The sequence below is a fragment of the Salmo trutta genome, unplaced genomic scaffold (genome assembly GCF_901001165.1).
Source record: "Salmo trutta unplaced genomic scaffold, fSalTru1.1, whole genome shotgun sequence".
Classification (NCBI taxonomy): domain Eukaryota; kingdom Metazoa; phylum Chordata; class Actinopteri; order Salmoniformes; family Salmonidae; genus Salmo; species Salmo trutta.
Genome location: NW_021822681.1, coordinates 294,884 through 322,811, shown reverse-complemented (window position 1 = coordinate 322,811; position 27,928 = coordinate 294,884). Strand labels below are relative to the sequence as shown.

The following is a 27,928-nucleotide window of genomic DNA, read 5'->3' as shown; positions in this document are numbered from 1 at the left end:
ACCTAGAATACCTCACAATCAAAGGCCGACCGTATTACCTCCCAAGAGAATTCTCTTCGGTTATAGTCACAGCCGTGTATATTCTCCCTCAAGCCGATACCATGACGGCTGTGAAGGAACTACACTGGGCTTTGTGTAAACTGGAAACTACATATCCTGAGGCTGCATTTATGGTAGCTGGGGATTTTAACAAAGCAAATTTGATGAAAAGTTTTATCAACACACTGCCTTTAGTACTCGAGCCGCTAAAACTCTCGACCATGGTTACTCTCCCTTCCAGCATCGCTACAAGGCCCTCCCCCGCCCTCCCTTCGGCAAATCAGATCACGACTCCATTCTGCTCCTCCCTTCCTATAGGCAGAAACTCAAACAGGAAGTATCCGTGCTAAGGTCTATTCAACGCTGGTCTGACCAATCCTAATCCGCGCTTCAAGATTGTTTTGATCACGCGGACTGGGATATGTTCCGGGTAGCCTCTGAGAATAACATTGACGTATACACGGACACGGTGACGGAGTTCATCAGGAAGTGTATAGGGGATGTTCTTCCCACTGTGACCATTAAAACCTACCCAAACCAAAAACTAGATGGCAGCATTCACACAAAACTGAAAGGGTGAAACACCCCATTTAACCATGGCAAGGTGACTGGGAATATGGTTGAATACAAACAGTGCAGTTATGCCCTCCGTAAGGCAATCAAACAGGCAAAACGTCAGCACAGAGACAAAGTAGAGTCGCAATTCAACAGCTCAGACACGAGACATATGTGGCAGGGACTACAGACAATCACAGATTACAAAGGGAAACCAGCCATGTCCCCGATGTATTTCTTCCGGACAAGATAAACATCTTCTTGGAGGATAACACAGTGCCACCGACACGGCCCGTGGACTGTGGGCTCTCCTTTTCCGTGGCCGACGTGAGTAAGACATTTAAACGTGTAAACCCTTGCAAGGCTGCCAGCCCAGACGGCATCCCTAGCCGCGTCCTCAGAGCATGTGCAGACCAGCTGGCTGGTGTGTTTTAGGACATATTCAATCTCTCCCTATCCCAGTCTACTGTCCCCACATGCTTCAAGATGGCCACCATTGTTCCTGTATCAACGAAAGCAAAGGTAACTGAACTAAATGACTATCGCCCCGTAGCACTCACTTCTGTCATCATGACGTGCTTTGAGAGACTAGTAAAGGATCATATCACCTCACCTGTCACCCTAGACCCACTTCAGTTTGCTTACTGCCTCAATAGATCCACAGACGATGCAATCGCCATCACACTGCACACTGCCCTACCACATATGGACAAGAGGAATACATATGTAAGAATGCTGTTCCTCAACTACAGCTCAACACCATAGTACCCTCCAAGCACATCATTAAGCATGGGGCCCTGGGTCTGAACCCCACCCTGTGCAACTGGGTTCTGGACTTCTGACGGGCCGCCCCGAGGTGGTGAAGGTAGGAAACAACACCTCCACCCCACTCACCCACGACTGCCCACGACTGGCCAGGCACGCCTCCAACTCAATCATCAAGTTTGCAGACGACACTACAGTGGTAGGCCTGATTACCAACAATGACAAGACGGCCTACAGGGAGGAGGTGAGGGCCATGGAGGAGTGGTGCCAGGAAAATAACCTCTCTCTCAACAAAAAGGAGCTGATTGTGGACTTCAGGAAACAGCAGAAGGAGCACCCCCCTATCCACATCGATGGGACAGCAGTGGATAAAGTGAAAAACTTCAAGTTCCTTGGCGTACACATCACGGACAAACTGAAATGCTCCACCCACACAGACAGTGTGGTGAAGAAGGTGCAACAGCGCCTCTTCAACCTCAGGAAGCTGAAGAAATGTGGCTTGGCCCCTAAGATCCTCACAAACTCTTACAGATGCACCATTGAGAGCATCCTGTCGGGCTGTATCACCGCCTGGTACGGCAACTGCACCGCCACATCCCCAGGGCTCTCCAGAGGGTAGTGAGGTCTGCACAACGCATCACCGGGTGCAAACTACCTGCCCTCCAGGACACCTACACCACCCGATGTCACAGGAAGGCCAAAAAGATCATCAAGGACAACAACCACCCGAGCCACTGCCTGTTCACCCCGCTATCATCCAGAAGGCGAGGTCAGTACAGGTGCATCAAAGCTGGGACAGAGAGACTGAAAACAGCTTCTATCTCAAGGCCATTAGACTGTTAAACAGCCATCACTAACCGGCTACCACCTGGTTACTCAACCCTGCACTTTAGAGACTGCTGCCCTATATACAGTTGAATTCTGAAGTTTACTTATAACTCAGTTTTTCACAATTCCTGACATTTAATTCTAGTAAAAATTCCCTGTCTTAGGTGAGTTAGGATCACCACTTTATTTTAAGAATGTGAAATGTCAGAATAATAGTAGAGAGAATAATTTATCTCAGCTTTTATTTCTTTCATCACATTCCCAGTGGGTCAGAAGTTTACAAACACTCAATTAGTATTTGGTAGCATTGCCTTTAAATTGTTTAACTTGTGTTTACATACTGCTTTACTCATTTCATATGTATATACTGTATTCTACTGAATTTTAGTCAACGCCACTCCGACATTGCTCTTCCTAATATTTATATATTTCTTAATTCCATTCTTTCAGATTTGTGTTTATTGTTAGATATTACTGCACTGTTGGAGCTAGGAACACAAGCATTTCACTATACACGCATCTGTTAAATATGTGTATGGACCAATAACATTGGATTTGATTTGAAAGCGAGAGCTGCCTGTAGCCTCGTGTCACATTGTGTTCATGTCCTTTACTAGTTAGTGAGTTATCAGCCCAGTTATAGATCATGTGTTAATATCCTTTACTAGTTAGTGAGTTATCAGCCCAGTTATAGATCATGTGTTCATATCCTTTACTAGTTAGAGTTATCAGCCCAGTTATAGATCATGTGTTCATATCCTTTACTAGTTAGTGAGTTATCAGCCCAGTTATAGATCATGTGTTCATATCCTTTACTAGTTAGTGAGTTATCAGCCCAGTTATAGATCATGTGTTCATATCCTTTACTAGTTAGAGTTATCAGCCCAGTTATAGATCATGTGTTCATATCCTTTACTAGTTAGAGTTATCAGCCCAGTTATAGATCATGTGTTCATATCCTTTACTAGTTAGTGAGTTATCAGCCCAGTTATAGATCATGTGTTCATATCCTTTACTAGTTAGAGTTATCAGCCCAGTTATAGATCATGTGTTCATATCCTTTACTAGTTAGTGAGTTATCAGCCCAGTTATAGATCATGTGTTAATATCCTTTACTAGTTAGAGTTATCAGCCCAGTTATAGATCTTGTGTTCATATCCTTTACTAGTTAGTGAGTTATCAGCCCAGTTATAGATCATGTGTTCATATCCTTTACTAGTTAGTGAGTTATCAGCCCAGTTATAGATCATGTGTTAATATCCTTTACTAGTTAGAGTTATCAGCCCAGTTATAGATCATGTGTTCATATCCTTTACTAGTTAGTGAGTTATCAGCCCAGTTATAGATCATGTGTTCATATCCTTTACTAGTTAGTGAGTTATCAGCCCAGTTATAGATCATGTGTTCATATCCTTTACTAGTTAGAGTTATCAGCCCAGTTATAGATCATGTGTTCATATCCTTTACTAGTTAGAGTTATCAGCCCAGTTATAGATCATGTGTTCATATCCTTTACTAGTTAGAGTTATCAGCCCAGTTATAGATCATGTGTTCATATCCTTTACTAGTTAGTGAGTTATCAGCCCAGTTATAGATCATGTGTTCATATCCTTTACTAGTTAGAGTTATCAGCCCAGTTATAGATCATGTGTTCATATCCTTTACTAGTTAGTGAGTTATCAGCCCAGTTATAGATCATGTGTTCATTTCCTTTACTAGTTAGAGTTATCAGCCCAGTTATAGATCATGTGTTCATATCCTTTACTAGTTAGTGAGTTATCAGCCCAGTTATAGATCATGTGTTCATATCCTTTACTAGTTAGAGTTATCAGCCCAGTTATAGATCATGTGTTCATATCCTTTAATAGTTAGAGTTATCAGCCCAGTTATAGATCATGTGTTCATATCCTTTACTAGTTAGTGAGTTATCAGCCCAGTTATAGATCATGTGTTCATATCCTTTACTAGTTAGAGTTATCAGCCCAGTTATAGATCATGTGTTCATATCCTTTACTAGTTAGAGTTATCAGCCCAGTTATAGATCATGTGTTCATATCCTTTACTAGTTAGTGAGTTATCAGCCCAGTTATAGATCATGTGTTCATATCCTTTACTAGTTAGTGAGTTATCAGCCCAGTTATAGATCATGTGTTCATATCCTTTACTAGTTAGAGAGTTATCAGCCCAGTTATAGATCATGTGTTCATATCCTTTACTTGTTAGTGAGTTATCAGCCCAGTTATAGATCATGTGTAGTCAGCAATAGGGGAGTGATTGTTTCCTACAAGAGCACAAAACGTGTACATTTCTAGACATCAAGTGAGTCAGGTAAAGAGCTTATTTTATGCTCAATTTTGAGACAGGATGGAGTATGTAGCAGATAGGCAGAGGGAAGCATAATTTGTCTGATTCTCTGTATAATAATGCTATGGGATAATAATGCATTTTATTTTGTAAAAGTGGTTCCTTATCAAAAACAACACCAACATGTTGCATCACCTCCTTCTCTGAGTGGATGAAGGTTCATGTCCTGAATGTGTTTTTCCAAAGTCTCATGGAATGTGGGTCTACATTGAACACCACACATTGGCTGCTACTATAGTCTGAATGATAGAACAGCTATTTCCATGTTAAAATATTATGGGATGTATTTTCTCCATTGTTTTTGATGGTAGGCTACTCTGGCAGGCCTACATTATGATCAAATAGCCACAGTAGCCTACAGTACTTGACCACTGTCTGAAACTGGAACAAAGCGGGTACAGCCTCAGTGTTCACAGTAAACAGAATTTTCACAGAGCTGAAATTAGAGGGAACATTGTAAACAAGTCTAGCTGTTAGGTTACTAACTTATCTTTTACTTTTTAGATTTACGGAATAAGGTTGGCAGTTAATGCTTGGATGATGGAGTTCGCATTTATCGTTTCCAATAAAAAGGTGAAATTGAGGAATAGAGTTGAAGACCTTAATTTCCCATCAGGACAAAACATTGCTTAGATGCTTTTCAGAGACGTTTGTTGCATCATTGGAACGGCAGCGACAGAACCAATCACATGGGATGGAATGTTACAGGGACCATTCAGCAAGGATCAGCGACCGAACACGTCAAAGGGTTAAAGTCTGTTCCACATATAGTCCATATATACTATATAAACTATATATACACATATATATACCCCTCCATATATAGTCCACTACCCAACCCTACATATAGTCCATATATACTACATATACTATATATACTATATATATACATATATATAACCCTCCATATATAGTCCACTACCCAACCCTCCATATATAGTCCACTACCCAACCCTCCATATATACTACATATACTATATATATATATATATATATATATATATATATATATATATATATATATATATACACATACATATAACCCTCCATATATAGTCCACTACCCAACCCTCCATATATAGTCCACTACCCAACCCCCCATATATAGTCCACTACCCAACCCTCCATATATAGTCCACTACCCAACCCTCCATATATAGTCCACTACCCAACCCTCCATATATAGTCCACTACCCAACCCTCCATATATAGTCCACTACCCAACCCTCCATATATAGTCCACTACCCAACCCTCCATATATAGTCCACTACCCAACCCCCCATATATAGTCCACTACCCAACCCTCCATATATAGTCCACTACCCAACCCTCCATATATAGTCCACTACCCAACCCTCCATATATAGTCCACTACCCAACCCTCCATATATAGTCCACTACCCAACCCTCCATATATAGTCCACTACCCAACCCTCCATATATAGTCCACTACCCAACCCTCCATATATAGTCCACTACCCAACCCTCCATATATAGTCCACTACCCAACCCTCCATATATAGTCCACTACCCAACCCTCCATATATAGTCCACTATCCAACCCTCCATATATAGTCCACTACCCAACCCTCCATATATAGTCCACTACCCAACCCTCCATATATAGTCCACTACCCAACCCTCCATATATAGTCCACTACCCAACCCTCCATATATAGTCCACTACCCAACCCTCCATATATAGTCCACTACCCAACCCTCCATATATAGTCCACTACCCAACCCTCCATATATAGTCCACTACCCAACCCTCCATATATAGTCCACTACCCAACCCTCCATATATAGTCCACTACCCAACCCTCCATATATAGTCCACTACCCAACCCTACATACTCCATATATAGTCCACTACCCAACCCTCCATATATAGTCCACTACCCAACCCCCATATATAGTCCACTACCCAACCCTCCATATATAGTCCACTACCCAACCCTCCATATATAGTCCACTACCCAACCCTCCATATATAGTCCACTACCCAACCCTCCATATATAGTCCACTACCCAACCCTCCATATATAGTTCACTACCCAACACTACATATATAGTCCACTACCCAACCCTCCATATATAGTCCACTACCCAACCCTCCATATATAGTCCACTACCCAACCCTCCATATATAGTCCACTACCCAACCCTCCATATATAGTCCACTACCCAACCCTCCATATATAGTCCACTACCCAACATACTCCATATATAGTCCACTACCCAACCCTCCATATATAGTCCACTACCCAACCCTCCATATATAGTCCACTACCCAACCCTCCATATATAGTCCACTACCCAACCCTCCATATATAGTCCACTACCCAACCCTCCATATATAGTCCACTACCCAACCCTCCATATATAGTCCACTACCCAACCCTCCATATATAGTCCACTACCCAACCCTCCATATATAGTCCACTACCCAGTTTGACCCAAAGTTCTGATGCTGTGTCAGGATTGGTTACCTTGGTGGGTCCGTTGCCATGGATAATAACAGGAAGTGTGTCATAGGCCACGTTCCTCGCACGGACACGAGCCTTCTCAAACTTCAGCACCACCTCCTCTGTGTGTGTGTGTTTAGATGTTTAGGTGTGTGTGTGTGTAGGTATGTGTGTGTGTGTGTGTGTGTGTGTGTGTAGGTATGTGTGTGTGTGTGTGTGTGTGTGTGTGTGTGTGTGTAGGTATGTGTGTGTGTTTAGATGTTTAGGTGTGTGTGTAAGTATGTGTGTGTGTGTTTTGGTGTGTGTGTGTATATTTAGGTATGTGTGTAGGTATGTGTGTGTGTGTGTGTTTAGGTGTGTGTGTGTGTGTGTGTGTGTGTGTGTGTGTGTGTTTAGGTGTGTAGGGAGAAAATAACATGTAGGTTAGTTAAACACATTTCAGACAACACAGAGAAGATGGAGGCAGAATTGGGGTTCTAAGCAGTGGGAGTACTAGGTGTGTGTGTGTGTGTGTGTGTGTGTGTGTGTGTGTGTGTGTGTGTGTGTGTGTGTGTGTGTGTGTGTGTGTATCTCACCAATGGCTCCGTTGAGGTTCTGGAAGATTCTAGAGCGATGGTCCAGAGTCATGTTGTACTTGGTCTGAAAAATAACATTACCACAACAACAACTTTACTAAAACATTACAACAATGTTACTTCAACGTTGTTGTTTGAGAACTTGTTCTCAACTAGCCTACCTGGTTAAATAAAGGTTAAATAAACAATACAAATTGAGATTAAACATTATTAACCAGTTGTACTTTGTCCAGTTATACACTACATAACCAAAAGTATGTGGACACCTGCTCGTCAAACATCTCCTTCCAAAATCATGGTTATTAATATGGAGTTGGTCCCCCCTTTGCTGTTATAACAGCCTCTACTCTTCAGGGAAGTCATTAATATGGAGTTGGACCCCCCTTTGCTGTTATAACAGCCTCCACTCTTCTGGGAAGGCTTTAATATGGAGTTGGTCCCCCCTTTGCTGCTATAACAGCCTCCACTCTTCTGGGAAGTCATTAATATGGAGTTGGTCCCCCCTTTGCTGCTATAACAGCCTCCACTCTTCAGGGAAGGCTTTCCACTAGATGATGGAACATTGCTTCCATTCAGCCCCAAGAGCATTAGTGAGGTCGGGCACTGATGTTGGGCGATTAGGCCTGGCTCACAGTCGGCGTTACAATTCATCCCACGGGTCCCAATAGGGTGTCCACATACTTTTGTATATATAGTCTAAGAGGTTAGAGGTCATACTAACCCGTTGAACTTTGTCCAGGTAGATCTTATCGTGAGAGGTTAAAGGTCATACTAACCCGTTGTACTTTGTCCAGGTAGATCTTAGTGTGAGAGGTTAAAGGTCATACTAACCAGTTGTACTTTGTCCAGGTACAGTTGAAGTCGGAAGTTTACATACACTTAGGTTGGAGTCATTAAAACTTGTTTTTTCAGTCACTCCACAAATTTCTTGTTAACAAACTATAGCTTTGGCAAGTCGGTTAGGACGTCTACTTTGTGCATGACACAAGTCATTTTTCCAACAGATGTTTTCAGACAAATTATTTAACTTATAATTCACTGTATCACAATTCCAGTGGGTCAGAAGTTTACATACACTAAGGTGACTGTGACTTTAAACAGCTTGGAAAATTCCAGAAAATTATGTCAAGGCTTTAGAAGCTTCTGATAGGCTAATTGACATCATTTGAGTCAGAGGTGTACCTGTGGATGTATTTCAAGGCCTACCTTCAAACTCAGTGCCTCTTTGCTTGACATCATGGGAAAATAAAAAGAAATCAGCCAAGACCTCAGATAAAAATTGTAGACAACATGGGACCACGCAGCGTCATACCGCTCAGGAAGGAGACGCGTTCTGTCTCCTAGAGATGAACGTACTTTGGTGCAAAAAGTGCAAATAAATCCCAGAACAACAGCAAAGGACCTTGTGAAGATGCTGGAGGAAACAGGTACAAAAGTGTCTATATCCACAGTAAAACGAGTCCTATATCGACATAACCTGAAAGGCCGCTCAGCAAGGAAGAAGCCACTGTTCCAAAACTGCCATAAAAAAGCCAGACTACGGTTTGCAACTGCACATGGAGACAAAGATGGTACTTTTTGGAGAAATGTCCTCTGGTCTGATGAAACAAAAATAGAACTGTTTGGCCATAATGACCATCGTTATGTTTGGAGGAAAAAGGGGGAGGCTTGCAAGCCGTAGAACACCATCCCAACCGTGAAGCACGGGGGTGGCAGCATCATGTTGTGGGGGTGCTTTGCTGCTGGAGGGACTGGTGTACTTCACAAAATAGATGGCATCATGAGGGAGGAAATTAGGTGGATATATTGAAGCAACATCTCAAGACATCAGTCAGGAAGTTAAAACGTTGGTCACAAATGGGTCTTCCAAGTGGACAATGACCCCAAGCATACTTCCAAAGTTGTGGCAAAATGGCTTAAGGACAACAAAGTCAAGGTATTGGAGTGGCCATCACAAAGCCCTGACCTCAATCACATAGAAAATGTGTGGGCAGAACTGAAAAAGCGTGTGCGAGCAAGGAGGCCTACAAACCTGACTCAGTTACACCAGCTCTGTCAGGAGGAATGGGCCAAAATTCACCCAACTTATTGTGGGAAGCTTGTGGAAGGCTACCTGAAATGTTTGACCCAAGTTAAACAATTTAAAGGCAATGCTACCAAATACTAATTGAGTTTATGTAAACTTCTGACCCACTGGGAATGTGACGAAAGAAATAAAAGCTGAAATAAATCATTCTCTCTACTATTATTCTGACATTTCACATTCTTAAAATAAAGTGGTGATCCTAAATTACCTAAAAGAGAATATTTTACAAGGATTAAATGTCAGGAATTGTGAAAAACTGAGTTGAAATGTATTTGGCTGTAAGGTGTATGTAAACTTCCGACTTCAACTGTAGATCTTAGTGTGAGAGGTTAGAGGTCATACTAACCCGAAGTACTTTGTCCAGGTAGATCTTAGTGTGAGAGGTTAAAGGTCATACTAACCCGTAGTACTTTGTCCAGGTCGAGCTTAGTGTGAGAGGTTAAAGGTCATACTAACCCGTTGTACTTTGTCCAGGTAGATCTTAGTGTAGAAGAGTTGGTCATCATCGTTGTCTTTATGTTTCCACTGTTGAACTATCTCACTGAGCTCTGGAGCATAGCCTATAAACCCTTCACAGACAGACAGACACAGCAGGGTTAATCTACTGCTAACTACAGCATACCCTATAAAGCCTTCACAGACAGACAGACCAGTGTGTAGTAGTGTGTAGTAGTGTGTAATGGTGTGTAGTGGTGTGTAATGATGTGTAGTGGTGTGTAATGGTGTGTAGTGGTGTGTAGTAGTGTGTAATGGTGTGTAGTAGTGTGAAGTAGTGTGTAATGATGTGTAGTGGTGTGTAATGGTGTGTAGTGGTGTGTAGTAGTGTGTAATGGTGTGTAGTGGTGTGTAGTGGTGTGTATTAGTGGTGTGTAATAGTGTGTAATAGTGTGTAGTGGTGTGTGTGTGTGTGTGTGTGTGTGTGTGTGTGTGTGTGTGTGTGTGTGTGTGTGTGATGGTGTGTAGTGTGTGTGTGTGTGTGTGTGTGATGGTGTGTGTGTGTGTGTGTGTGTGTGTGTGATGGTGTGTGTGTGTGTGTGTGTGTGATGGTGTGTGTGTGTGTGTGTGTGTGTGTGTGTGTGTGTGTGTAATGGTGTGTGTGTGTGTGTGTGTGTGTGTGTGTATGTGTGTGTGTGTGTGTGTGTGTGTGTGTGTGTGTAGTGTGTGTGTGTGTGTGTAGTGTGTGATGGTGTGTAGTGTGTGTGTGTGATGGTGTGTGTGTGTGTGAGTGTGTGTGTGTGTGTGTGTGTGTGTGTGTGTGTGTGTGATGGCGTGTGTGTGATGGCGTGTGTGTGTGTGTGTGTGTGTGTGTGTGTGTGATGGCGTGTGTGTGTGTGTGTGTGTGTGTGTGTGTGTGTGTGTGATGGCGTGTGTGTGTGTGTGTGTGTGTGTGTGTGTGTGTTTTACCTCCAGAGTTGAGGTATCTCTTCCCGGTGTGGACAGCGGGGTATTTGGGGGCCAGTTTCTGGTCGGGCCAACAGAAACCCTCGGCAGAAAACACCATCCGATGACCCAGTCTGGAAAACTTCCACAACAACTCTTCTGGACCGCTGGCTAGGATTACATCATAACTACAGAGGAAGAGGGAGCCTTCGTCATCACCATCGTCATTCCAGGGCCCACCAGCCAACGTCATATTAGATCAAGCAGAGGGCGGGGCTACACGTTGTCGGGGCAACAGCCAACCACAAACAGCTGATCAAACAGCCCCCCCCCCCCCCCCCAACACAAATACACACAGAGAGAGAGATAGCAGAGGTCTCAGGAGAGAGGACAGGAAGAGAGGGAAGGACAGAGTGTAGTGTAGACCTGCTGGTGTAGACCTGCTGGTGTAGACCTGCTAGTGTAGACCTGCTGGTGTAGACCTGCTAGTGTAGACCTGCTGGTGTAGACCTGCTGGTGTAGACCTGCTGGTGTAGACCTGCTAGTGTAGACCTGCTAGTGTAGACCTGCTAGTGTAGACCTGCTGGTGTAGACCTGCTAGTGTAGACCTGCTGGTGTAGACCTGCTGGTGTAGACCTGCTAGTGTAGACCTGCTGGTGTAGACCTGCTGGTGTAGACCTGCTGGTGTAGACCTGCTGGTGTAGACCTGCTGGTGTAGACCTGCTGGTGTAGACATGTTGGTGTAGACATGTTGGTGTAGACATGTTGGTGTAGACCTGCTGGTGTAGACATGTTGGTGTAGACCTGCTGGTGTAGACCTGCTGGTGTAGACCTGCTGGTGTAGACCTGGTAGTGTAGACCCACCTGTCCACAAACATGATGACCATGTCCTTCTTGGCAGAGTGTTTGAGGAGTTCTGTCTTCAGCCAGCGAACCTTCTGGCCTCCTCCTACAGTCCGGGCCACATCTCCTCCCTTCCACTGCTCACCTAGACCCAGCACCTACACACACACACACACACCATCACACACACACACACACACCACCACCACACACACACCATCACACACACACACACACACCCCATCACACACACACACACACCATCACACCCACACACCATCACACACCATCACACACACACCATCACCACACACACCATCACCACACACACCATCACACACACACACAATCACACACACACCATCACCACACACACACCATCACACACCATCACACACACACACACCATCACATACCATCACCACACACACACACACATCCCCACCCCATCACACACACACCATCACACACACACACACACACACACACCATCACACACACACCATCACACACACACACCATCACACACACACACACCATCACATTTCATCACCACACACACACACACACACACATCCCCACCCCATCACACACACACACACACCATCACACAGACACCATCACACACACCATCACACAGACAACAAAATGAACATGAAAGAGAAACAGTTATTTTCCAGTGATGGTGTGTGTGTGTGATGGTGTGTGTGTGTGTGATGGTGTGTGTGTGATGGTATGTGTGTGTGTGTGTGTGTGTGTGTGATGGTGTGTGTGTGTGTGATGGTGTGTGTGTGTGTGATGGTGTGTGTGTGTGTGTGTCTGATGGCGTGTGTGTGTGTGCGTGTGTGCGTGCGTGTGTGCGTGTGTGTGTGTACCTTAACAGTATAGTTGAACTCTTTGCTGGTTCTCATAAAGCGGGTGAAGCCATCAGTGTCCTCCGTAGCTACTGTTATTACCAAGAGATTCTCTATAGGAGAGAGGGAGGGAGGGAGAGAGAGGGGAGGGAGAGAGGGAGGGAAGAGAGGGGAGGGGAGGGGAGGGAGGGGAGGGAGGGGAGAGAGAGGGGAGTGGGGGAGGGAGGGAGGGAGAGAGAGGGGAGGGAGAGAGGGGAGGGAGGGGAGGGAAGAGAGAGGAGGGAGGGAGAGAGGGAGGGAGAGAGGGAGAGAGGGAGGGAGGGAAAAGCAACACAATTAGACCGAACCAAATCATGAGAAAACTGTAGATAATTACTTGACACATTCAAAATAATTTAACAAAAAACAGAGCAAACTAGAATGTTATTTGTCCCTAAACAGAGAGTATACAGAGGCAGAATACCTGACCACTGTGACTGACCCAAACTTAAGGAAAGCTTTGACTATGTACAGACTCAGTGAGCATAGCCTTGCTATTGAGAAAGGCCACCGTAGGCAGACCTGGCTCTCAAGAGAAGACAGGCTATGTGCAACACTGCCCACAAAATGAGGTGGAAACTGAGCTGCACTTCCTAACCTCCTGCCAAATGTAGGACCATATTAGAGACACATATTTCCCTCAGATTACACAGACACACAAAGAATTAGAAAACAAATCTAATCTTGATAAACTCCCATATCTACTGGGTGAAATACCACAGAGTGGCATCACAGCAGCAAGATGTGTGACCTGTTGCCACAAGAAAAGGTCAACCAGTGAAGAACAAACACCATTGTAAATACAACCCATATTTATGTTTATTTATTTTCCCTTTTGAATTGTCAGGCAGGGTTAGGGGGGGTTAGGGGGGGTTCAGGCAGGGTTGGGGGGGGTTCAGGCAGGGTTAGGGGGGGATTCAGGAAGGTTTAGGGGTGGTTAGGAGGGGTTCAGGCAGGTTTAGGGGGGTTAGGGGGGGTTCAGGTAGGGTTAGGGGGGTTCAGGCAGGGTTAGGGGGGTTAGGGGGGGTTCAGGCAGGGTTAGGGGGGGTTAGGGGGGTTCAGGCAGGGTTAGGGGGGGTTCAGGTAGGTTTAGGGGGGTTAGGGGGGGTTCAGGTAGGGTTAGGGGGGGTTCAGGCAGGGTTAGGGGGGGTTAGGGGGGGTTCAGGCAGGGTTAGGGGGGGTTAGGGGGGTTCAGGCAGGGTTAGGGGGGTTAGGGGGGGTTCAGGCAGGGTTAGGGGGGGTTAGGGGGGGTTCAGGCAGGGTTAGGGGGGTTAGTGGGGGTTCAGGAAGGGTTAGGGGGGTTCAGGCAGGGTTAGGAGGGGTTAGTGGGGGTTCAGGCAGGGTTAGGGGGGTTTAAGGGGGTTCAGGCAGGGTTAGGGGGGGTTCAGGCAGGGTTAGGGGGGTTAAGGCAGGGTTAGGGGGGGTTCAGGCAGGGTTAGGGGGGGTTAGGGGGGTTCAGGCAGGGTTAGGGGGGGTTAGGGGGTGTTCAGGCAGGGTTAGGGGGGGTTCAGGCAGGGTTAGGGGGGGTTCAGGCAGGGTTAGGGGGGGTTAGGGGGGGTTCAGGCAGGGTTAGGGGGGTTAGTGGGGGTTCAGGAAGGGTTAGGGGGGTTCAGGCAGGGTTAGGGGGGTTAGTGGGGGTTCAGGCAGGGTTAGGGGGGGTTCAGGCAGGGTTAGGGGGGTTCAGGCAGGGTTAGGGGGGGTTCAGGCAGGGTTAGGGGGGGTTCAGGCAGGGTTAGGGGGGTTCAGGCAGGGTTAGGGGGGTTAGTGGGGGTTCAGGCAGGGTTAGGGGGGTTCAGGCAGGGTTAGGGGGGTTTAAGGGGGTTCAGGCAGGGTTAGGGAGGGTTCAGGCAGGGTTAGGGGGGTTAAGGTAGGGTTAGGGGGGGTTCAGGCAGGGTTAGGGGGGTTAGGGGGGGTTCAGGCAGGGTTAGGGGGGGTTAGGGGGGTTTCAGGCAGGGTTAGGGGGGGTTCAGGCAGGGTTAAGGGGGGTTGGGGGGGTTCAGGCAGGGTTAGGGGGGGTTCAGGCAGGATTAGGGGGGGTTAGGGGGGGTTCAGGCAGGGTTAGGGGGGGTTCATAACATCAAATTGATCAGAAATACAGTGTAGACATTGTTAATGTTGTAAATTACTATTGCAGCTGGAAACGGCAGATTTTTTATGGAATATCTACATAGGCGTACAGAGGCCCATTATCAGCAACCATCACTCCTGTGTTACAATGGCACGTTGTGTTAGCTAATCCAAGTTTATCATTTTAAAAGGCTAATTGATCATTGGAAAACCCTTTTGCAATTATGTTAGCACAGCTGAAAACTGTAGTCCTGATTAAAGAAGCAATAAAACTGTCCTTCTTTAGACTAGTTGAGTATCTGGAGCATCAGCATTAGTGAGTTCGATTACAGGCTCAAAATGGCCAGAAACAAAGAACTTTCTTCTGAAACTCGTCAGTCTATTCTTGTTCTGAGAAATGAAGGCTATTCCACATGAGAAATTGCCAAGAAACTAAAGATCTTGTACAACGCTGTGTACTACTCCCTTCACAGAACAGCACAAACTGGCTCTAACTAGAATAGAAAGAGGAGTGGGAGGCCCCGGTGCACAACTGAGCAAGAGGACAAGTACATTAGAATGTCTAGTTTGAGAAACAGACGCCTCACAAGTCCACAACTGGCAGCTTCATTAAATATTACCCGCAAAACACCAGTCTCAACATCAACAGTGAAGAGGCGACTCCGGGATGCTGGCCTTCTAGGCAGAGTTCCTCTGTCCAGTGTCTGTGTTCTTTTGCCCGTCTTAACCTTTAATTTTTATTGGCCAGTCTGAGATATGGCTTTTTATTTGCAACTCTGCCTAGAAGGCCAGCATCCCAGAGTCACAAGGCCATTTCTAAGTGACCCCAAACTTTTGAACGGTAGTGTGTCTGTCCTCAGCCCAGTAACAGTCAACAGCTGCATCTTTGGTTGTCAACACATCCAGCTGCTGAAGGCCTCCTTGGACCAAACATCACAAATCAAATCTTATTTGTCACATGCGCCGAATACAACAGATGTAGACTTCACCACGAAAAGCTCACTTACAAGCCCTTAACCAACAATGCAGTTAAAGAAATACAGTTAACAAAATATTTACTAAATAAACTAAAGTAAAAAAAAAAAAAAGTTAGGCAATAAAATAACAATAATGAGGCTATATACAGGGTATTACGGTACAGAGTCAATGTGGAGGCTATATACAGGGTATTACGGTACAGAGTCAATGTGGAGGCTATATACAGGGGGTACCGGTACAGAGTCAATGTGGAGGCTATATACAGGGTATTACGGTACAGAGTCAATGTGGAGGCTATATACAGGGTATTACGGTACAGAGTCAATGTGGAGGCTATATACAGGGTATTACGGTACAGAGTCAATGTGGAGGCTATATACAGGGTATTACGGTACAGAGTCAATGTGGAGGCTATATACAGGGTGTTACGGTACAGAGTCAATGTGGAGGCTATATACAGGGTGTTACGGTACAGAGTCAACGTGGAGGCTATATACAGGGTATTACGGTACAGAGTCAATGTGGAGGCTATATACAGGGTATTACGGTACAGAGTCAATGTGGAGGCTATATACAGGGTATTACGGTACAGAGTCAATGTGGAGGCTATATACAGGGTATTACGGTACAGAGTCAATGTGGAGGCTATATACAGGGTATTACGGTACAGAGTCAATGTGGAGGCTATATACAGGGTATTACGGTACAGAGTCAATGTGGAGGCTATATACAGGGGACACCGGTACATCTGTAACTAGACTTATCCACCTCGTCCCAGAGCAAAATGGATTATATTTTACTAACATCACTGCCACTCAATTTAGTACTTGTTACTTTATGTTAGGTTACATTTGGACCCGTTTAGTAGGATATATTAGGTCCAATAAATAAGACAGTAGGTTACTGCTAAAAAACCCTAAGGAGGGTAGTTGGTCTGGAGTATAACTCGAACCTCTAGCAGCCCAAATGTTGCCTGTTTTCATCTCAACTACTTAGCATGTTAGCTAACCCTTCCTCTAACCTTACCTTTTTAACCCAACTCCTAACTCTTAATAACCTAGGGGCTAGCCACCTAGCTAGCTAACCCTAACCCCTAACCCTAACTTTTTAACCCAACTCCTAACCCTTAATAACCTAGGGGCTAGCCTCCTAGCTAGCTAACCCTTCCTCTAACCCTAACCCTAACTTTTTAACCCAACTCCTAACCCTTAATAACCTAGGGGCTAGCCACCTAGCTAGCTAACCCTTCCTCTAACCTTACCTTTTTAACCCAACTCCTAACTCTTAATAACCTAGGGGCTAGCCACCTAGCTAGCTAACCCTTCCTCTAACCCTAACCCTGTTTAACCCAACTCCTAACCCTTAATAACCTAGGGGCTAGCCACCTAGTGTTAGGGTTGAACTGGCTATTTGTATGCATAACCTTTATAATATACTGGGGAAGCTACGCTAAGTACATAAAATACGAGTAAATCAACTGAAGACGAGAAGAACTACAACCGGCAACAGGAAGTGCGTCACGACGCTGGGATCAGCCTGCACGCCGACGACAGGAGGAGCAAGAATAAACCACGCTCCTCCTCCCTCGGACAGGCCAGCATTGAGCAGGAAATATCTCTCAGTATAAAAGAGAGAACAATAGAATGTGACGCCCTCTTTCCTGTTTGCCCTGCGAGGTGTCACAGAGAGACCGTATACGAACGACACATTTACCATACACGTGTTTGCATTAATTAAAGTACAGCTAAATCAGAAGTTACTATGTGCTATTTTGTTCTGTTACCAGAAACGAACTGAAGTAACTTTAACACTAGCTAGCTAACCCTTCCTCTAACCTTACCTGTTTAACCCTTCCTCTAACCCTTAATAACCTAGGGGCTAGCCTCCTAGCTAGCTAACCCTTCCTCTAACCCTAACTTTTTAACCCAACTCCTAACCCTTAATAACCTAGGGGCTAGCCTCCTAGCTAGCTAACCCTTCCTCTAACCTTACCTGTTTAACCCAACTCCTAACCCTTAATAACCTAGGGGCTAGCCTCCTAGCTAGCTAACCCTTCCTCTAACCTTACCTGTTTAACCCAACTCCTAACCCTTAATAACCTAGGGGCTAGCCTCCTAGCTAGCTAACCCTTCCTCTAACCCTTAATAACCTAGGGGCTAGCCTCCTAGCTAGCTAACCCTTCCTCTAACCCTTAATAACCTAGGGGCTAGCCTCCTAGCTAGCTAACCCTTCCTCTAACCCTTAATAACCTAGGGGCTAGCCTCCTAGCTAGCTAACCCTTCCTCTAACCCTTAATAACCTAGGGGCTAGCCTCCTAGCTAGCTAACCCTTCCTCTAACCCTTAATAACCTAGGGGCTAGCCACCTAGCTAGCTAACGTTAGCCACAACAAATTGAAATCAATAATATATTATACGTATTACAAATTAGTTTCATATCGTACCAATTGCAATTCGTAGCATATTATAAAATGGTATTATATTGTCCAACAGCTATTACATTGGCAGTACGTTTAGCGCTGAGAGCAGGTTGAGCCACCAGTACCAGTACCCATGCCATAATACCCTTCAGTACCAGTACCAGTAGCCATGCCATAATACCCTTCAGTACCAGTACCAGTAGCCATGCCATAATACCCTTCAGTACCAGTACCAGTAGCCATGCCATAATACCCTTAAGTACCAGTACCAGTACCAGTAGCCATGTCATAATACCCTTCAGTACCAGTACCAGTAGCCATGTCATAATACCCTTCAGTACCAGTACCAGTACCAGTAGCCATGTCATAATACCCTTCAGTACCAGTACCAGTAGCCATGTCATAATACCCTTCAGTACCAGTACCAGTAGCCATGTCATAATACCCTTCAGTACCAGTACCAGTACCAGTAGCCATGTCATAATACCCTTCAGTACCAGTACCAGTAGCCATGTCATAATACCCTTCAGTACCAGTACCAGTAGCCATGTCATAATACCCTTCAGTACCAGTACCAGTACCAGTAGCCATGCCACAATACCCTTCAGTACCAGTACCAGTACCAGTAGCCATGTCATAATACCCTTCAGTACCAGTACCAGTAGCCATGCCATAATACCCTTCAGTACCAGTACCAGTACCAGTACCAGTACCAGTAGCCATGCCATAATACCCTTCAGTACCAGTACCAGTAGCCATGCCATAATACCCTTCAGTACCAGTACCAGTAGCCATGCCATAATACCCATAATAGCAGCTAGCGACCCCCATTCCTACCACCACGACGTTACCCTAAAGTTACCCCGCTATCTGGCTCCTCACCCCGGCTCCTCACCCCGGTCCCTCACCCCGGCTCCTCACCCCGGCTCCTCACCCCGGCCCCTCATCCCGGTCCCTCACCCCGGTCCCTCACCCCGGCTCCTCACCCCGGTCCCTCACCCCGGCCCCTCATCCCGGTCCCTCACCCCGGCCCCTCACCCCGGTCCCTCACCCCGGCCCCTGCCGACCAGGCCAGTTATAAACGCAGGGTCTGATAGATAGATGTTCCCGCTACTTTACTGAAGCTATTCACCACCGCCACTATCAGATAAAGCCAATATTACCGGACCGATACATTTATCCAGCTAACGGAGCTCCAGCTAGCGGTGTTGAGCGGGCTGTGTTGGACGGAGCCCGGGGTGCCTAGAGCCGGGTTTACCTGGAGAGATGACCCGCTGTTCCGCTCCGAGGCTGCTCTGCATCCAGCCGAGCAGGAGCACACAGACCACGGCGATACAACTCGACTCCATGGCCTTGGTGGTGAGACTTCCCGGTGGTGTAATTTGGCTACTGTAGACTACAGTATAATCTCTCTCTCTCTCTTTTAGTAATGTAGATTATTCTCCCTGCGCAGGAGGGAAATCCTGTCAACACACACCGTTAAACCCGCCTCTTTCAACCCGGCTCGAACAATGAGAAGCAGCAGAGGAGTGATTGATGGGATGACACCCAATCAGAGCGCCAGACGGACGCAGTGAGGGCCAATGGGAGCAGGACAGATGGAAGTCAGAAGCGGTGATTTTACCCCCCTCTCTGCCTCCAGGCCACAGAAAGTTCTTGAAAAGAAATGAAACGTGAATCTCTCTGCCACGTCGTTGGAATTCCTCGCCCAGACAGAAAGAGGGGGAGGAGAGGATGGGAGACTCTCTCTCTCTCTCTCTCCCTCTCTCTCGACACCCCCCAGTAACGATGTTAGTTTATAGCTCATGTTTAGTTAGTTAGTTAGTTAGTTAGTTAGTTAGTTAGTTAGTAATAAGGTATATAGTGTTTAGTTAGGAGCTCTAGTGTAGAAGCTTTAATCTGTCATACTCTACTCAGTTCCATTGATAGGAACGATAGAATTCAATCACATTTATTATCAATTGATACAAATTAAATCACCTTAAAGGGCAATTCCACCACTTTTCAACCTCATTTTCATTATCCCCAGCACAATACCAGTGTCTGTCAGTTAATAATCAATATGAGGTTTAATATGTAAGAAGACTGATAGTATTTCATGTTATAAATAATAATAATATTCATATTATTATCTAGTTGAGTAGCATTGAGGGCTCTTCAACAACATGAGACCTGACTGACCTCAGGGAGAGAGAGACATTTCCCTAAAGCTGGTCTCTCACACGTCTCCCAATGTTGGTTTTACTGTTAGCCATCTCCAGATAAACCCACTACCCAGAACCTTTGGAGTAACCCAACTCAAAGAGTGTCTGCTAAATGACTAACATGTAAACACACACACACACACACACACACACACACACACACACACACACACACACACACACACACACACACACACACACACACACACACACACACACACACACACACACACACACACACACACACACACACACACACACAGCCCAGAACCTTTGGAGTAACCCAACTCAAAGTATGTCAGTGTTCAGTTCTTACAGTAATTAAGTGACTTATGCATCTCTTTAAGGTCTAAATACAGAACTGTTTTGTGTTTTATTAAGAACTAAATCGTATTATATATTCTGAACAATATAAAAATGTAAGGTCCCTTCTACTTAAATTATAAAATTATTAACTTTCATTACAATTTTTTTGTCAAGTGTAATCAGTTCTTATTAGTCATTTCCAGCGGTCGTGTCTTAAGATCTAACATGGTTTCATGTGTTATCAGGCTAATCTGAGTCCCTCTGTTCTCACCTACAGTATTTGGTATTTAATTAGGATCCCCATTAGCTGTTGGAAAAGCAGCAGCTTCTCTTCCTGGGATCCACACCAAACATGACATAATACAGAACATTAATAGACACTGGGATTCTCTGCCTCTAACTCTATTACAGGGGCTGAGTCACTGGCTTACTGGTGCTCTTCCATGCCGTCCCTAGGAGGGGTGAGTCACTGATGTGATCTTCCTGTCCGGGTTTGGCGCCCCCCTCGGGTTCGTGCCATGGGGGAGATCTTCGTGGGCTATACTCAGCCTTGTCTCAGGGTAGTAAGTTGGTGGTTTGAAGATATCCCTCTAGTGGTGTGGGGGCTGTGCTTTGGCAAAGTGGGTGGGGTTATATCCTTCCTGTTTGGCCCTGTCTGGGGGTATCGTCGGATGGGGCCACAGTGTCTCCTGACCCCTCCTGTCTCAGCCTCCAGTATTTATGCTGCAGGAGTTTATGTGTCGGGGGGCTAGGGTCAGTCTGTTATATCTGGAGTATTTCTCCTGTCTTATCCGGTGTCCTGTGTGAATTTAAGTATGCTCTCTCTAATTCTCTCTTTCTCTCTTTCTCTCTCTCTCTCTCTCTCTCTCTCTCTCTCTCTCTCGGGGGACCTGAGCCCTTGGACCATGCCTCAGGACTACCTGGCATGATGACTCCTTGCTGTCCCCAGTCCACCTGGCCGTGCTGCTGCTCTAGTTTCAACTGTTCTGCCTGCGGCTATGGAACCCTGACCTGTTCACCGGACGTGCTACCTGTCCCAGACCTGCTGTTTTCAACTCTCTAGAGACAGCAGGAGCGGTAGAGATACTCTGAATAATCGGCTATGAAAAAGCCAACTGACATTTACTGCTGAGGTGCTGACCTGTTGCACCCTCGACAACCACTGTGATTATTATTATTTGACCCTGCTGGTCATTTATGAACATTTGAACATCTTGGCCATGTTCTGTTATAATCTCCACCCGGCACAGCCAGAAGAGGACTGGCCACCCCTCATAGCCTGGTTCCTCTCTAGGTTTCTTCCTAGGTTCTGGCCTTTCTAGGGAGTTTTTCCTAGCCACCGTGCTTCTACACCTGCATTGCTTGCTGTTTGGGGTTTTAGGCTGGGTTTCTGTACTGCACTTTGAGATATCAGCTGATATAAGAAGGGCTTTATAAATAATTTTGATTTGAAGAACAGAACTACAAACATAGTTTTTTTTAAAAGGCACACGTAGCCTACATTAAACATTGAAGATGGCGCCAGAGGGGAGGGCTGCCGTTTCATGGGCTCTTAAACAACTGTGCTATTTTGTTTGTTTTTTCGCGTTATTTGTAACTTATTTTGTACATAATGTTGCTGCTACCGTCTCTTATGAACGAAAATAACTTCTGGACATCAGAACAGTGATTACTCACCTTGCTTCTCCAGCTGTATTCCATTACAGACTGCTTCTCCAGCTGTATTCCATTACAGACTGCTTCTCCAGCTGTATTCCATTACAGACTGCTTCTCCAGCTGTATCCCATTACAGACTGCTTCTCCAGCTGTATCCCATTACAGACTGCAGCTGTATCCCATTACAGACTGCTTCTCCAGCTGTATCCCATTACAGACTGCTGCTGTATCCCATTACAGACTGCTGCTGTATCCCATTACAGACTGCTTCTCCAGCTGTATCCCATTACAGACTGCTGCTGTATCCCATTACAGACTGCTGCTGTATCCCATTACAGACTGCTGCTGTATCCCATTACAGACTGCTGCTGTATCCCATTACAGACTGCTGCTGTATCCCATTACAGACTGCTTCTCCAGCTGTATCCCATTACAGACTGCTTCTCCTGCTGTATCCCATTACAGACTGCTTCTCCAGCTGTATCCCATTACAGACTGCTTCTCCAGCTGTATCCCATTACAGACTGCTTCTCCAGCTGTATTCCATTACAGACTGCTTCTCCAGCTGTATCCCATTACAGACTGCTTCTCCAGCTGTATCCCATTACAGACTGCTGCTGTATCCCATTACAGACTGCTGCTGTATCCCATTACAGACTGCTGCTGTATTCCATTACAGACTGCTTCTCCAGCTGTATTCCATTACAGACTGCTTCTCCAGCTGTATCCCATTACAGACTGCTTCTCCAGCTGTATTCCATTACAGACTGCTTCTCCAGCTGTATTCCATTACAGACTGCTTCTCCAGCTGTATTCCATTACAGACTGCTGCTGTATCCCATTACAGACTGCTGCTGTATTCCATTACAGACTGCTGCTGTATTCCATTACAGACTGCTTCTCCAGCTGTATTCCATTACAGACTGCTTCTCCAGCTGTATCCCATTACAGACTGCTTCTCCAGCTGTATCCCATTACAGACTGCAGCTGTATCCCATTACAGACTGCTTCTCCAGCTGTATCCCATTACAGACTGCTGCTGTATCCCATTACAGACTGCTGCTGTATCCCATTACAGACTGCTGCTGTATCCCATTACAGACTGCTGCTGTATCCCATTAGACTGCTGCTGTATCCCATTACAGACTGCTTCTCCAGCTGTATCCCATTACAGACGGCTTCTCCTGCTGTATCCCATTACAGACTGCTTCTCCTGCTGTATCCCATTACAGACTGCTTCTCCAGCTGTATTCCATTACAGACTGCAGCTGTATCCCATTACAGACTCCTGCTGTATCCCATTACAGACTGCTTCTACAGCTGTATCCCATTACAGACTGCTTCTCCTGCTGTATCCCATTACAGACTGCTTCTCCTGCTGTATCCCATTACAGACTGCTTCTCCTGCTGTATCCCATTACAGACTGCTGCTGTATCCCAGACTGCTGCTGATTGGTATGTCCTGTGTTGCTCAGAGAGAGAGCTGATTGGTATGTCCTGTGTTGCTCAGAGGGAGAGCTGATTGGTATGTCCTGTGTTGCTCAGAGAGAGAGCTGATTGGTATGTCCTGTGTTGCTCAGAGGGAGAGCTGATTGGTATGTCCTGTGTTGCTAAGAGAGAGAGCTGATTGGTATGTCCTGTGTTGCTCAGAGAGAGAGCTGATTGGTATGTCCTGTGTTGGTTGTTGCTCAGAGAGAGAGCTGATTGGTATGTCCTGTGTTGGTTGTTGCTCAGAGAGAGAGCTGATTGGTATGTCCTGTGTTGGTTGGTGCTCAGAGAGAGCTGATTGGTATGTCCTGTGTTGGTTGTTGCTCAGAGAGAGAGCTGATTGGTATGTTCTGTGTTGGTTGTTGCTCAGAGAGAGAGCTGATTGGTATGTTCTGTGTTGCTCAGAGAGAGAGCTGATTGGTATGTCCTGTGTTGGTTGGTGCTCAGACAGAGAGCTGATTGGTATGTCCTGTGTTGGTTGTTGCTCAGAGAGAGAGCTGATTGGTATGTCCTGTGTTGCTCAGAGAGAGAGCTGATTGGTATGTCCTGTGTTGGTTGTTGCTCAGAGAGAGCTGATTGGTATGTCCTGTGTTGGTTGTTGCTCAGAGAGAGAGAGCTGATTGGTATGTCCTGTGTTGCTCAGAGAGAGCTGATTGGTATGTCCTGTGTTGGTTGGTGCTCAGAGAGAGAGAGCTGATTGGTATGTCCTGTGTTGCTCAGAGAGAGCTGATTGGTATGTCCTGTGTTGCTGAGAGAGAGCTGATTGGTATGTCCTGTGTTGGTTGGTGCTCAGAGAGAGAGAGAGCTGATTGGTATGTCCTGTGTTGCTCAGAGAGAGAGCTGATTGGTATGTCCTGTGTTGCTCAGAGGGAGAGCTGATTGGTATGTCCTGTGTTGCTCAGAGAGAGAGCTGATTGGTATGTCCTGTGTTGCTCAGAGAGAGAGCTGATTGGTATGTCCTGTGTTGGTTGTTGCTCAGAGAGAGAGCTGATTGGTATGTCCTGTGTTGGTTGTTGCTCAGAGAGAGAGCTGATTGGTATGTCCTGTGTTGGTTGGTGCTCAGAGAGAGCTGATTGGTATGTCCTGTGTTGGTTGTTGCTCAGAGAGAGAGCTGATTGGTATGTCCTGTGTTGGTTGTTGCTCAGAGAGAGAGCTGATTGGTATGTTCTGTGTTGCTCAGAGAGAGAGCTGATTGGTATGTCCTGTGTTGGTTGGTGCTCAGAGAGAGAGCTGATTGGTATGTCCTGTGTTGGTTGTTGCTCAGAGAGAGAGCTGATTGGTATGTCCTGTGTTGCTCAGAGAGAGAGCTGATTGGTATGTCCTGTGTTGGTTGTTGCTCAGAGAGAGCTGATTGGTATGTCCTGTGTTGGTTGTTGCTCAGAGAGAGAGAGCTGATTGGTATGTCCTGTGTTGCTCAGAGAGAGCTGATTGGTATGTCCTGTGTTGGTTGGTGCTCAGAGAGAGAGAGCTGATTGGTATGTCCTGTGTTGCTCAGAGAGAGCTGATTGGTATGTCCTGTGTTGCTGAGAGAGAGCTGATTGGTATGTCCTGTGTTGCTCAGAGAGAGAGCTGCTTGGTATGTCCTGTGTTGCTCAGAGAGAGAGCTGCTTGGTATGTCCTGTGTTGCTCAGAGAGAGAGCTGATTGGTATGTCCTGTGTTGCTCAGAGAGAGAGCTGATTGGTATGTCCTGTGTTGGTTGTTGATCAGAGAGAGAGCTGATTGGTATGTCCTGTGTTGGTTGTTGCTCAGAGAGAGCTGATTGGTATGTCCTGTGTTGGTTGGTGCTCAGAGAGAGAGCTGATTGGTATATACTGTGTTGGTTGTTGCTCAGAGAGAGAGCTGATTGGTATGTCCTGTGTTGCTCAGAGAGAGCTGATTGGTATGTCCTGTGTTGGTTGTTGCTCAGAGAGAGAGCTGATTGGTATGTCCTGTGTTGGTTGTTGCTCAGAGAGAGCTGATTGGTATGTCCTGTGTTGGTTGTTGCTCAGAGAGAGCTGATTGGTATGTCCTGTGTTGGTTGGTGCTCAGAGAGAGAGCTGATTGGTATGTCCTGTGTTGGTTGTTGCTCAGAGAGCTGATTGGTAAGTCCTGTGTTGCTCAGAGAGAGAGCTGATTGGCATGTCCTGTGTTGGTTGTTCTGAGAGAGAGAGCTGATTGGTATGTCCTGTGTTGGTTGTTGCTCAGATAGAGAGCTGATTGGTATGTCCTGTGTTGCTCAGAGAGAGAGCTGATTGGTATGTCCTGTGTTGGTTGTTGCTCAGAGAGAGAGCTGATTGGTATGTCCTGTGTTGCTCAGAGAGAGAGCTGCTTGGTATGTCCTGTGTTGCTCAGAGAGAGAGCTGCTTTGTATGTCCTGTGTTGCTCAGAGAGAGAGCTGATTGGTATGTCCTGTGCTGCTCAGAGAGAGAGCTGATTGGTATGTCCTGTGTTGCTCAGAGAGAGCTGATTGGTATGTCCTGTGTTGGTTGTTGCTCAGAGAGAGAGCTGATTGGTATGTCCTGTGTTGGTTGTTGCTCAGAGAGAGAGCTGATTGGTATGTCCTGTGTGGGTTGTTGAGCAGAGAGAGCTGATTGGTATGTCCTGTGTTGCTCAGAGAGAGAGAGCTGATTGGTATGTCCTGTGTTGGTTGGTGCTCAGAGAGAGCTGATTGTCCCATACCTCTATACCTCCACCTACAGTCCCATACCTCTATACCTCCACCTACAGTCCCATACCTCTATACCTCCACCTACAGTCCCATACCTCTCTCTACCTACAGTCCTATACCTCTATACCTCCACCTACAGTCCCATACCTCTATACCTCCACCTGCAGTCCCATACCTCTATACCTCCACCTACAGTCCCATACCTCCATACCTCCACCTACAGTCCCATACCTCTATACCTCCACCTACAGTCCCATACCTCCACCTACAGTCCCATACCTCCACCTACAGTCCCATACCTCTATACCTCCACCTACAGTCCCATACCTCTATACCTCCACCTACAGTCCCATACCTCCACCTACAGTCCCACACCTCTATACCTCCACCTACAGTCCCATACCTCTATACCTCCACCTACAGTCCCATACCTCTATACCTCCACCTACAGTCCCATACCTCTATACCTCCACCTACAGTCCCATACCTCCACCTACAGTCCCATACCTCTATACCTCCACCTACAGTCCCATACCTCTATACCTCCACCTACAGTCCCATACCTCTATACCTCCACCTACAGTCCCATACCTCTATACCTCCACCTACAGTCCTTTACCTCTTTACCTCCACCTACAGTCCTATACCTCCATACCTCCACCTACAGTCCCATACTTCTATACCTCCACCTACAGTCCCATACCTCTATACCTCCACCTACAGTCCCATACCTCTATACCTCCACCTACAGTCACATACCTCTATACCTCCACCTACAGTCCCATACCTCTATACCTCCTCCTAAAGTCCCATACCTCTATACCTCCACCTACAGTCCCATACCTCTATACCTCCACCTACAGTCCCATACCTCCACCTACAGTCCCATACCTCTATACCTCCACCTACAGTTACATACCTCTATACCTCCACCTACAGTCACATACCTCTATACCTCCACCTACAGTCCCATACCTCTATACCTCCACCTACAGTCCCATACCTCGAAACCTCCACCTACAGTCCCATACCTCTATACCTCCACCTACAGTCCCATACCTCTATACCTCCACCTACAGTCCCATACCTTTATACCTCCACCTACAGTCCCATACCTCTATACCTCCACCTACAGTCCCATACCTCTATACCTCCACCTACAGTCCCACACCTCTATACCTCCACCTACAGTCCCACACCTCTATACCTCCACCTACAGTCCCACACCTCTATACCTCCACCTACAGTCCCATACCTCTATACCTCCACCTACAGTCCCACACCTCTATACCTCCACCTACAGTCACATACCTCTATACCTCCACCTACAGTCCCATACCTCCACCTACAGTCCCATACCTCTAT

General features: G+C 46.1%; 1 protein-coding gene across 1 annotated transcript in view; it reads right to left on the bottom strand.

Annotated features, from left to right (window-relative positions):
• plod3 (procollagen-lysine, 2-oxoglutarate 5-dioxygenase 3) overlaps positions 1-19,752 on the bottom strand; it is an 80,283-nt gene extending 60,531 nt beyond the window's left edge. Inside the window, exons 1-7 of the mRNA XM_029744587.1 lie at positions 19,519-19,752; positions 12,780-12,871; positions 11,926-12,062; positions 11,086-11,249; positions 10,138-10,250; positions 7,596-7,659; positions 7,045-7,142 (exon numbers count right to left, since the gene is read on the bottom strand). Coding sequence (XP_029600447.1) covers positions 7,045-7,142; positions 7,596-7,659; positions 10,138-10,250; positions 11,086-11,249; positions 11,926-12,062; positions 12,780-12,871; positions 19,519-19,609 — 759 coding nt within the window. The 5' untranslated portion in view covers positions 19,610-19,752. The remainder of the gene's footprint in view (positions 1-7,044; positions 7,143-7,595; positions 7,660-10,137; positions 10,251-11,085; positions 11,250-11,925; positions 12,063-12,779; positions 12,872-19,518) is intronic.
• Between the last annotated feature and the right edge of the window lie 8,176 nt (positions 19,753-27,928).